Source organism: Onthophagus taurus, chromosome 7 (assembly GCF_036711975.1).
Source record: "Onthophagus taurus isolate NC chromosome 7, IU_Otau_3.0, whole genome shotgun sequence".
NCBI classification, from domain to species: Eukaryota; Metazoa; Arthropoda; class Insecta; order Coleoptera; family Scarabaeidae; genus Onthophagus; species Onthophagus taurus.
This window is the reverse complement of record NC_091972.1, coordinates 7,318,580-7,331,776: the sequence shown is the minus strand read 5'-3', so window position 1 is coordinate 7,331,776 and position 13,197 is coordinate 7,318,580. Positions and strand designations below refer to the sequence as shown.

Sequence of the window (13,197 nt, the reverse complement as noted above, 5' to 3'; positions counted from 1 at the left end):
TTCCTACAATTCTATTTCGTCCGCAATTCTACTTCGAAACTTTCAACCTTATTAATGAATAAAGTTCAGAAATGGAAGTTTTTGACGTTTTGCGACCAAGCCGCCTCTGGAGGCGACACTTCGTCTAAGCTCCCGCAAAATTCCATTTTCCCAACGTTTTGTTTATTCAGAACGGAAAATAAAAACTAGAAAAAGATGTGTACGATATTCAAATAAAGTTAAATTGATTTCAATTTTTACAGAAACATGTGTAGGAAATAAAATAAACTTAATTCATTAAATTATCCTAAAAATGTATGTCGAAAACTTTTCTTTTATCTGTTATACCGGGAATTTCATATAACTCGCAATATACAGGGTGATTTATTAGCTCACCATCAAACTTTGACATAAGTCCTATATGTCCTAAAAAATGTTAATGAACATATGTCCTATTTCAATTATTTACGAAATTATGGGTTTAGTCGCATGTCTCTAAAGACGGCTAGCCATGCGTCTTCAGACATGTATTAACATCTTGCATTTTATGTGGGACAAAGTAATTACGCCCTGGATTCTATTGAAATATAGTGTGTTAATTAATTATTGTACCCGACGTCATCGTTGCAAGTATGCAACCAATATTACAGTATTGGTATTGCAATACGTAAATCGCGTATACTGTGATATTGGTTGCATACTTGCAAGGATGACGTCGGGTACGATGATTAATTAACACACTGTATATTTTTGTATAGTGTATCTTAAATGAAATTCACAGTATTCATGAAAATTAAATGAAATTAAATAATTTATTTATAAATCTTTTAATATTTTTCAATTTTTAACGTTGTTATTTATTATTAAAGTTGAATTTCAAATAGAAATAAACTTAAAAATGAAACAAAGTTGCGTTTTTGTAATGATTACTCGAAAACGTCCCACCATCAATCCATAACGTAAAATTGATTTATACAGGTTGTCCACGTATTTATGGACTAATATCAATCATACGAGTACCGAATTCGTCATTTCGTTGTCGACGTATATCTTATTTTAGGACGAGCGAACGGGAATTGGGGCCAAAAACAGTTTTATGACGAATGTAATATAACCACGCTAACGATGACACTAACTTTTAGATTATAATTCACCGTAAATATAAAAAAGAAGGATACGATAAAGAGTTTTGTTTTTGAAAAGGTTCAAACCGCGACAATATAATTTTAAATTTTCTAAAACATTAAACACGTAAACAGGATGTTGTGTACGAAGTATTTTAGAGAAAACAATAGTAGAATTGGAACATGAAAAAAAGGAATGAAAAAGTAATAAAAAGAGGTTTTTTTGTGAAACTACAAAAACTACAGCGCTTAAAAACTGACAAAGGTAGGAATGGTTATAACCAAACGTGAACGTATTTTTATCGCATTTTTTATTGAATGAACTATATACATTACATGTTTATTTGCAAATTTCATCGCAAAATATTTATTCAATTCACTGAGTTTTATTTACATCGGATTAAATTAATTCTTGATTTTTTTTTTGATTCAACAAATATTTTACATATATTGCATACATTTTTTAAAAATATTTTCAGTATTATTTTACCGTAAATTGGGTTTTGAAGAGATAGGATCGTTGTTCCGAAAGCTGAACATTGCAACCCGGATTATTCGACTTTATTCTATTCTGTATCACGACATCGTAAGGCGCAGGTCGATAGGATTAAACCCGGTTACAAAGAGGAAACTTACAGTTATTACACTCTTCTTACTGGGTCACTACATCGATTTGAAACCATTTTCTTTTCACAAACATAAAAGGTTTCACTACCCATTTCGATTTAAAATTATGGTTTATGAATTGAAATAGAAGATAAAAACGAAACAAGCATTTTTAACGCGGAGAGTTTTGCTACTTCTTTTCCTTTTTTAAGAATGAGAAGTTATGCGGGTGTTGGTAGAGGTATTTAACCGGGAGGTACGAATACAAACGAGCTTTCAGTTTGCAGAGTTCTTTAGCGTCCGCGCCCGTCTCCTTAAAAACCTTTTCCTCCTCTTCCACTACCTCCTCCTTCCCCTTCATTCAAAAGCAAACAAAACGAAAAGTGTCGTTGTTTTCCGGTCGCCGGAAGTCGCCGTGTTCTTCGCGAAAACTCTTACACTAGAATATTACGTACCGAAGCTTTGTTATTTTTCCTCTGCTTACTCAGATTCCCATAGCTCGAGGAGAAAGAGAGAAAATAACGCGTACCCGATACATTATGCATGTAAAAGTAGAAATGTAGAGCAATTGTAATAGTAGAGAACAAAAAAAAGTAACGATTCTTTTAAAAACCTTAACCTTGTTTTCTTTCTTGAACATTGAAAGGATTTTTTTTCCTGATTTACATTTTTACGGTTTCTGTTTTTGTAGTTATCTGAGTATTCAATTTTTTTTTCAGTTTTCTACCTGCGTTATTCTGGATTATATTTCATAAACATCTCCGATAACCCATTTTAGTTTTTTTGCCGTTTGCAACGTTGAACACAAGCACATAGTACGGGATAGAATGAACGGTTGTGTTATCAAACGTGAAAATATACTGTAGTGTATTTTGACACCTGCAAACCTAACTCGGCGATGAGGGTGAATGTGTACACAGGAGATTACACTGCGCGCCGTGGAAACTTAATAAAAATTTCCATTCTGATACGACGATAAAGCACACCGCGCGCTTTACTACCAAATTAAACTGCTACGTGAGCTAAAAACGTCCCAAAACCAACTCAACCCAACTCCTACGGTTTCTGCCAAAGGAGTTTTATATGCAAATGTATAATGTCTGTAGACAGACGGTCAGATACCAAAAAATGCAAAGTGAAAAATTGTTGTAAACATTTTGATGAAAAGTTTTGATTTTTCTTCTTTTGATAAAATAAAATATAAGAATAAAAATCTGCAGAAATTAGATTAAAAACATTTTTTGACATACGTAGGGATTGAAATGAAAAGTCTTTGACTGAACGGATGTTCCATGATGAAAAACGAAAAAGAAACTGGTTTTCGACAGAACCAGTTTGAACGAGATCTTTGGATGGAAAATTACTGTATTCAAAAGAACAGGACCGTATTTGTTTGGTATACATAAATAAATAATAGATTCGCACGTTAATGGAGTGCTCAGTGGAGAAATTTCGACTGGGTTTAAGGGATTAAAAGTGGACCCTAAAATAGAAAACAAAATCAGGCTTACCAGGAAGCGTTAGAACTATTGGAAATAGAAGATAACGTCATAAATAATCCAATTCGTGGAAATTCATGCAGTGAATTTCACTTAAAATGCAATGTACAAAAATATATTTCCATAGAAACCAGGGCAATATGTCTGAATGTTTCTTGTTCTAGGTCTAATGATAGTTCTAGTGACAGTGGTGAATTTAAACTAGAACTAACACTAGACCATGACATAGAAACTTTCGGGTTTAGCCGTCTTGAGAGATGTGCGGCTAAATCCGAATGATTCTAGTTCTAGGTCTTGTGTTAGTTCTAGTTTTACACTATCACTAGAACTAACAGAAGACCTAGAACTAGAATCATTCGGGTTTAACCGTCTTGAAAGATGTGCGGCTAAATCTGAATGATTCTAGTTCTAGGTCTTCTGTTAGTTCTAGTGATAGTGCTAGTGTAAAACTAGAACTAACACTAGACCTAAAACTAGAATCATTCGGGTTTAGCCGTCTTGAGAGACTTGCGACTAAAGTATTTGTTTTTTCATCAACATCTAGATGACAATTTTTGGAAAATCTTCTATTATTATGTCACATTGGTTTAAATATCTTTCATTTCTCATCATTCCCCATAACTTGCCTTAAGGCGATGAATTCAGTCCTTCTTCATTCGGAAATGCTAAAAAACTTGACAATCTTTCCTTTATAAAACTAAATTGTTTGAAATTCATTATCTTTTGGATCTTTTCAAGTATAGAAAACAAAATATAGAAATATTTTTCTTTTTGTTTTAGACTGCAGCAATGTTTATGGATTATTGGCGTTTTTTCCTTCTTCTATGGATACCACCGATTCTACTAACAACATCAACAGATATCAGTAAGTAGCTTTACTTATATATTTCATAATTCAAGTTTTCATTGTAAACACCAACATACCGTAACAAATATGTATAAAAAAAATATTTTGAAATAACCTAGGAAATGTTAGAACTAATATTAGTGCGTGCTGTGGATGATTTGATATTCAACTATGATGCAGCTGGCAAATGGTTCCACTCGAAACCGGAACATATCCTCCTAGGCCACAAAGTACTTGTCAACAAAGTTAACAACAGTTCGTGACGAGTTAGGACTCAATTAGTCAAAATCTCCGATACGACGTGACTGGTTCATGTAACGCGCTTTGCTCTATTCGCGAACGCTGAATAATGTATTGGTCAATTTATGCGGATTGCTGATTGCCAAAGCTCGACCGGATTTCGCTTGTCCAACCTAATGATGTTGATCCACAGAAAAATTTTATAAGTACAAAAGGATTATTACTAGATAAATCAAATAAACAAAAATTAATAAAGAAAAAGAAAATATTTTAATATTAAAATAAACTTTGGTATTCCGCTTAACGAGTAAACATTGACACATATGGTTCAATGCACAAATCTCTTTAATCTTAAAAATTCCCTTTCATCATCGTAACTCGTTACGATTTTAGTTTAAACATGAAGAGATTCGAAATTCTTTGAAATTAACGATTCAAAAAAATTTTATACGATTGGGTGTAGTTGAAATTTACAACTTAACAAAAAAATTTACATAATCGCGAGGACGTGGTTCGGAATAGTATCTAGTAGAAAGTAGGTAAAGGAAATTCCGTTAATACCGACCGTGTCGTATATATATAATACTTTTTCTCGTTAAGGAATTTCAAATAGGGTCATTTGCATTAACTAGCCGCGCGCGCATTCGACCGAAAGATAGATTCGGGTGGAATTAGTGCGCGAAAAAGGGTTTTTGGGGGAAGGGACGTAGAAAAGGGGTCGAAGATGGCGAAGAGATTGGGGTAGAACCGACCGAGATAACTCCCCAACAAAGGAGAATGTAATTACGGCGATTCAAAAATACTCCACGAGGTAATATCGGTTATTTTAAAGATTCCAACCGTGGATATTTCCGGAGAACCGGAATTCCAAATTATAAGACTTGCTTTTTCTCTTTTCCGCTTTCTTTTATCTAAGTTAAAATTACAAGAAACTGTTACAATTCCTTTTAAACATTAACTATTAAATTCAAAGTTATCTTCAATGTAACGTATATTATTTTACTATTTACATCTAGATGGCGCCGATTTATTCTAAGCATAACTATTATATTTATCTATACCAGCAATTTTGATATTTCCTTATCAAATTAAGATCATACTTCACAGGATCATTTCTGTAGTATATCTTCACATACTCTACATTCAATTGTGGAGTTGTTGCAACCGTGATGATGAGTTGTAGCGTTATAATCTGAGCGTGAGGAGGATTGATTGAAGGTTTTTATAAACCTTGAATGAAGTTATCGATGACCGTTCACTAATCTCTTGAGATTAGCTACGATTATAACGCAATCCGAGCGGTTGTAAATCTTTATGAATAATCTAAACTAAATCAAGAATAATATGTGGCATCAACTTTAGATGTTGGGCAAGCTCTAATAATGTTGCAGAAGGTAACATATTTGAAGATTTTAGGAAAATCTTTAAAATCCTAAAAACTTTTGGAATTTATTAAATACTTTGGAAATCTTCACAAATTTTTAAAAATATTTTGGCAACCTTAGGAAACTTTCTAAGGTTTTAGGCTATCTTATGCAGGCTTTTTACCTATGCATAAAGCAATAATAAATAAAAGCCTTAACATTGTAAAAGGTAAATTTTTGAATAATTGTCGTCATAATGATGAACATTAAGAAAGAAAGTGATGATTTTTAATATTATCTCACACCTTTTCCTAGATATCGACGATGCAATAGTGACACAATTCAATTCAAAAAACAAATATTCTACTTGGACGATATATATTCATTATGCAACGCCACATAAAACAAGCTGCGAACAAGAGACATCAATCATATTGAAATTAGACCGGCTATCTTCGGTTTTCGTTCTAAAATGTATAATTTAATAATATTTTTAAAGTTGTTTGGTTTGATTTCTATTTTAAAGATTAAAAATGATCTTTTTAAGTGGTCATAACTCGTAAACAGATTATCAAGAACTCATGTTTTTGAGTATATTGAGACTATTATCACGATTTACAAATATATCTAGAAGTATTTCAAGATTTTAACAAATCCTTAATGAATCGGTAATCTGATTTAAAGGTGACCATTTATTATGATCAATTTTGATTGTAGCGCGTCAAATGTATTCTGTAGAGATTCAAAATAAACATGTTTTGCTGTTTAAAGTTAATTATAAAGTTTTACAACCGCTCGGATTGCGTCACGACCATGATCTTAATCCCAAAAGATTAGACGAACGATCATCGATGACTTCATCCAAGAACCAATAAAGTCTTAGAATCAATCCTTCTCACGCTCAGATCGCAACGCTACATATCATCATCACGGTTGCAACGACTCCACAATTGAATGTAGAGTATGTGAAGATATACTACAGAAATGATCCTGTGAAGTATGATCTTAATGTTTTCGTTGTATCATCAAAGATGTTAGACTACAAAGATATAGTGATTTTTATGAGAGGACTTCAGCGCCATCTAGTTATCATGGACCTTAATGTTGTTGGAGATATTGAAAACATCGGTTTTTGTATTATTTTTTGATCGCATCACATAATTATCTAGAATATAGGTCATTTTAAATAATTTCAAATGAGGAAGAACAACTGAGCAATGCATAAACCTTAAAAGTATTTATGAATATGTCGATAGATTTTTTTCTAAAAGGTTTTCTAGGGATTCTTAAGATCTTCCGCAAGTATATTTCGGGAATCTTTTTTAAATAATATATGTTCTCAAAGTAGAATTATCACGATTTCCAAAAATTTCTAGTTTGTACCAGTGATTTTTAAAAAACACTTAACAATACGTCACTCCGATGACGATTTATTTTGATCAATTTTGGTTGTAGCGCGTCGAATGTACTCTGTGGAGACTCAAAATAAACATGTTACGTTAAAATTAATTATAAAGTTTTGCAACCGCTCGGATTGCGTCATGACCATGATCTAATCCCAAAAGATTAGACGAACGATCATCGATGACTTCATCCAAGACCTACAAAGTCTTAGAATCAATCCTTCTCACGCTCAGATCATAACGCTACATATCATCATCACGGTTGCAACAACTCCACAATTGAATGTAGAGTATGTGAAGATATACTACAGAAATAATCCTGTGAAGTATGATCTTAAAGTTTTCGTTGTATCATCAATGTTGTGAAACCACAAAAATATAATGGTTATTATGAGAAGAACCCAGCGCCATCTAGATGTCAAAGTTCCTAATATCTTTGGAGGAAATACCTATACAAAGTTAGCCCCCAATTAGGTAGGATTATACATAATATATAGTATTTTGCAACAATATATTATTCGAAAACCTAATTCTTGACCAATTCGAATATGGAAATGCCCGATTCGAAATATCTTTCAAATTAGGCATAACCGCCTTTGTGCTTTATGACCTTTTTGTGGTCATAACTTGTAAACAATTATAATAACAACTCGATTATCAAGATCTAAAACAACAAAGTTTCTCGTGATATGAGATGATATATATCTTGGATATATATGTAAAATCATATATAATTTGGAGCTAACTTCACATAAATATTTCGTCCAACGATATTAGAGACTATGGCATCTAGATGGCGTTGGATTCTTCTCATAATAACCCTTATATTTTTGTAGTATCACAACTTTGATGATACAACAAATACATTAAGATCATACTTCACAGGATCATTTCTGTAGTATATCTTCACATACTCTACATTCAATTGTGGAGTTGTTGCGACCGTGATGATGATATGTAGCGTTGCGATCTGAGCGTGAGAAGGATTTATCTAAGACTTTGTAGGACTTGGATGAAGTCATCGATGATCGTTCGTCTAATCTCTTGGGATTAGATCATGGTTGTGACGCAATCCGAGCGGTTGCAAAACTTTATAATTAATTTTAACGTAACATATTTATTTTGAGTCTTGACAGAATAGATTTGACGCACTACAATCAAAACTGATCAGAATAAATCGTCACAGGAATGAGGAATCGTGAAGTATTTTTTAAAAATCACTGGAACAAACTAGAAACATTTGGAAGTCGTGATGACACTACTTTGAACATATTTCAAGAAGATTCCCTGAAAATACTTGCGGAAGATCTTAAGAATCTTTTAGAAAAAAATCTATCAACATATTCACAAATACTTTAAAGGTTTATGCATTGCTCAGTTGTTCCACATTCGAAATTATTTAAAATGACTTATATTCCAAATAATTATCTGACGCAATATAAATCATACAAAAACCGATGTTCTCAATATCTCCAATAACATTAGGGTCCATGATAACTAGATGGCGCTGAAGTGCTCTCCTAAAAATCATTATATCTTTATAGTATTACAACTTTGATGATACAACGAATACATTAAGATCATACTTCACAGGATCATTTCTGTAGTATATCTTCACATACTCTACATTCAATTGTGGAGTCGTTGCAACCGTGATGATGATATGTAGCGTTGCGATCTGAGCGTGAGAAGGATTGATTCTAAGACTTTGTAGGTCTTGGATGAAGTCATCGATGATCGTTCGTCTAATCTCTTGGGATTAGATCATGGTCGTGACGCAATCCGAGCGGTTGCAAAACTTTTATAATTAACTTTAACCCGCGAACATGTTTATTATTGTGTCTCTATAGATTGATACCGAGATACTAGAATCAAATATGTTTATAATAAATAACGGTAGCGATTTACATTACATAATCCTTTATTTATATAATATATATACAGGGTGTATCAGGTATGAGTAAAGAAAAGTTGAGGGGTTATAGATCTCCTCTTTCTAAATAAAAAATTCTTTAACACAATGTCCCATTCTTTATCCTTCTTAAGATATATTTCTAGTTTTGTTGTTTTTAATACAATTAAGCAAGTTTATTTATTAAAACCTAAATTTTTGTAAACTTTCACATTAAAGAGTGATAAAACAGAAGTGATAAATTTATTGGTATAACGTAAACAACCTCTAAAAGAATACCTCAAAAATGACTTTTATGTCTCAAATTAAAGCTATATACATAAGCAAAGCCTGCTTAGTATAATTCTTTATACGCAGTACTTAAACTTTCAAACCCTTAACTTTATCGTATCATATCTTAAGAATGGCAAAACGATTCAATTATTTTCTACTACACCTGATACACCCTGTATATTAACATAACTCGAGGAAATTTGAAAGTGAATCTTCTAAAATAACTTGAGATATACAAAAGTTCTTAAAAAGTTCAAAATATCTGAAGTTAGTATGCTTCCAGTTACTTTGATGTTGGATCGATGATGGATTCGCCTTTACATACTTTAAGCCCTAAATCTATTAAATATATATATTTTTATCTATTGTTTAAAATAAATAACTTGATATAATCTACATTATAATTTTTTTCATTAACTTACTATAATTGAATATGACCTTACTAAGTAAACTACTTTCAAAATAGCGACCGAAATTCACATTTGAAGGACAATATAGCTTCTGTAATAAATGGGATGAAATTCTCCATATTTCTCTAGTAATAAATAAAAACGTAGGAAAAGTAAAAAACTTTTTTGAGAAATAATAATAAAATGTTTAATTTTATCAAGTATACATGTTTCGAAACTAATGTTTCATCTTCAGTACCTAAATTTAAAAGAAAATAAGAAACAATTAACAAATGTTAAACGGAACGTGTTAATACGGTAGGAGAAATCGGACTTTGAAAAAGTGAACTTACTTGGATTAATATACAATAAATGGAAAAATTATTAGGTAGTAGGTGGGGTTTAAAAATATATCAAGATATCCTTCTACTTTTCAACAGATAAAAAATTATTATCATAAATAATTTTTAAAAAATTATAAACAAAAAACCCTTTCAACAATCTAGTCAATCTTGGAATACAAACATACAATAGGGGTGTGGTTTAAAAACGTTTTATGTCGGTACACGTACGGAATACAGAATGATGAAAAATTCTTTGAAGTAATCAGTTAAAATTTATGGTATAGGCGGGTGTATTTGTTATCTAATAATTCATTTAATAGAACATTGGTGTTATCCTTGGAATGTTTATAGATCTCATATTCTTCCAGTAAGTCCAACTTCAAAGATTTAGGTTGGTGATGAATGAGTTCTGTATTGTTAAGATTTATTTTATGATTAGTTTCATTAATATGTTTGAAAATCGCGGAATTTTTATCTTTATTATGTTCTTTGAAGCGTGTTAATAAATTTCTCCCTGTTTGACCTATATAAATTTTGTTACACTCACTACAGGAAATTTTGTAAACTCCATTGAGTAAGTGAAAATGAAATTTGTGTTTATTATTGACGAGGATATTGGAAATTTTAGTGTTGTTTTTAGTGGCTATGTATATGTTATGTTTTTTAGTTATGTGGTGTAATTGATTGATTATGGGGTTGTACTTAGATAAAGAAATATATTTAGGTGGCAGTTTGTAGTGAGGATAAACGAATGAGATGATTTTATTGTTATGTACTTTGTAGAAGATGGTTTGCATGTCTTTAATGTTATAACCGTTATTTAAGCCTATTTTTATGATATTACAAATTTCCGAATTGAAATTTTCAGTGTTGAGGGGTGTGTTGATGGCTCTGTTGAATAGGAATCTAAACGCAGCCTCTTTATATTTGAAGCTGGTAAAGGAATTTTTAGGTATAATTGTGTCTGTAGTAGTGGGTTTACGGAAAATGTTGAAAATGAGGGAAGAATTGGATAGGTTTTTGGAAATTTTTAAATCTAGAAAATTAATGCTATTATTAACTTCTTTCTCAATTGTGTATTCGAGATTGCTGAGATTATTTATCAAATTAAATAGAGCTATAAAATTAGCATCAGACCCATCATAAAGAATGAGGATGTCATCAACATATCTACAATAGAATTTTATATATTTGGTGGCAAAATGATTTTTTAAGGAAAATAATTGATATTCTAAGTTGGAGACGTAAAAATCTGCAAGAAGGCCAGACAAGGGGGAACCCATAGGTAAACCGTCTGCCATTTCGTAGAAATGGTCATTAAAAATGAAGAAATTTTGATTGGTTATGTTTTTAAGTATATTAATTAAATTATTTATATCATTATTGGTAATGTTTACTGGAAAATTATTATTATTGTAATCAGACAATAATAGATATATATAGATTTTTTATATAAAAAATCTATATACCAATGTCCCAATCAAAGAAACTTTAAAAATCATAAAAAACTTTCTAATTTCTAACAAGACTGATTACAATAATAATAATTTTCCAGTAAACATTACCAATAATGATATAAATAATTTAATTAATATACTTAAAAACATAACCAATCAAAATTTCTTCATTTTTAATGACCATTTCTACGAAATGGCAGACGGTTTACCTATGGGTTCCCCCTTGTCTGGCCTTCTTGCAAATTTTACGTCTCCAACTTAGAATATCAATTATTTTCCTTAAAAAATCATTTTGCCACCAAATATATAAAATTCTATTGTAGATATGTTGATGACATCCTCATTCTTTATGATGGGTCTGATGCTAATTTTATAGCTCTATTTAATTTGATAAATAATCTCAGCAATCTCGAATACACAATTGAGAAAGAAGTTAATAATAGCATTAATTTTCTAGATTTAAAAATTTCCAAAAACCTATCCAATTCTTCCCTCATTTTCAACATTTTCCGTAAACCCACTACTACAGACACAATTATACCTAAAAATTCCTTTACCAGCTTCAAATATAAAGAGGCTGCGTTTAGATTCCTATTCAACAGAGCCATCAACACACCCCTCAACACTGAAAATTTCAATTCGGAAATTTGTAATATCATAAAAATAGGCTTAAATAACGGTTATAACATTAAAGACATGCAAACCATCTTCTACAAAGTACATAACAATAAAATCATCTCATTCGTTTATCCTCACTACAAACTGCCACCTAAATATATTTCTTTATCTAAGTACAACCCCATAATCAATCAATTACACCACATAACTAAAAAACATAACATATACATAGCCACTAAAAACAACACTAAAATTTCCAATATCCTCGTCAATAATAAACACAAATTTCATTTTCACTTACTCAATGGAGTTTACAAAATTTCCTGTAGTGAGTGTAACAAAATTTATATAGGTCAAACAGGGAGAAATTTATTAACACGCTTCAAAGAACATAATAAAGATAAAAATTCCGCGATTTTCAAACATATTAATGAAACTAATCATAAAATAAATCTTAACAATACAGAACTCATTCATCACCAACCTAAATCTTTGAAGTTGGACTTACTGGAAGAATATGAGATCTATAAACATTCCAAGGATAACACCAATGTTCTATTAAATGAATTATTAGATAACAAATACACCCGCCTATACCATAAATTTTAACTGATTACTTCAAAGAATTTTTCATCATTCTGTATTCCGTACGTGTACCGACATAAAACGTTTTTAAACCACACCCCTATTGTATGTTTGTATTCCAAGATTGACTAGATTGTTGAAAGGGTTTTTTGTTTATAATTTTTTAAAAATTATTTATGATAATAATTTTTTATCTGTTGAAAAGTAGAAGGATATCTTGATATATTTTTAAACCCCACCTACTACCTAATAATTTTTCCATTTATTGTATATTAATCCAAGTAAGTTCACTTTTTCAAAGTCCGATTTCTCCTACCGTATTAACACGTTCCGTTTAACATTTGTTAATTGTTTCTTATTTTCTTTTAAATTTAGGTACTGAAGATGAAACATTAGTTTCGAAACATGTATACTTGATAAAATTAAACATTTTATTATTATTTCTCAAAAAAGTTTTTTACTTTTCCTACGTTTTTACTTCTGTAATAATACTACCCACATTTTCAGTAACAGAAACAAACAGACATATCGATCTTTTACAAATCCATTATACAAAG

The 13,197-nt window shown here is 31.0% G+C and overlaps 1 protein-coding gene and 5 non-coding genes across 9 annotated transcripts in view; 4 read left to right on the top strand and 2 right to left on the bottom strand.

The window, feature by feature from the left end:
- LOC111422787 (defective proboscis extension response 12) overlaps positions 1–13,197 on the top strand; it is a 135,697-nt gene that overhangs the window by 110,992 nt on the left and 11,508 nt on the right. For all 4 annotated transcript variants that reach the window (XM_023056020.2, XM_023056021.2, XM_023056018.2 and 1 more), the window contains one exon: positions 3,989–4,073. In XM_023056020.2, the coding sequence (XP_022911788.1) occupies positions 3,998–4,073 (76 nt within the window). In that variant the 5' untranslated portion in view covers positions 3,989–3,997. The remainder of the gene's footprint in view (positions 1–3,988; positions 4,074–13,197) is intronic.
- On the top strand, positions 5,386–5,598 carry LOC111422912 (small nucleolar RNA U3). The gene has a single exon (XR_002707386.2). It is a non-coding gene; the product is annotated as a small nucleolar RNA U3 (small nucleolar RNA).
- LOC111422917 (small nucleolar RNA U3) lies at positions 6,450–6,666 on the bottom strand. The gene has a single exon (XR_002707391.2). It is a non-coding gene; the product is annotated as a small nucleolar RNA U3 (small nucleolar RNA).
- LOC111422915 (small nucleolar RNA U3) lies at positions 7,184–7,398 on the bottom strand. Its single transcript, XR_002707389.2, has one exon. It is a non-coding gene; the product is annotated as a small nucleolar RNA U3 (small nucleolar RNA).
- LOC111422913 (small nucleolar RNA U3) lies at positions 7,931–8,144 on the top strand. Its single transcript, XR_002707387.2, has one exon. It is a non-coding gene; the product is annotated as a small nucleolar RNA U3 (small nucleolar RNA).
- On the top strand, positions 8,639–8,853 carry LOC111422914 (small nucleolar RNA U3). The gene has a single exon (XR_002707388.2). It is a non-coding gene; the product is annotated as a small nucleolar RNA U3 (small nucleolar RNA).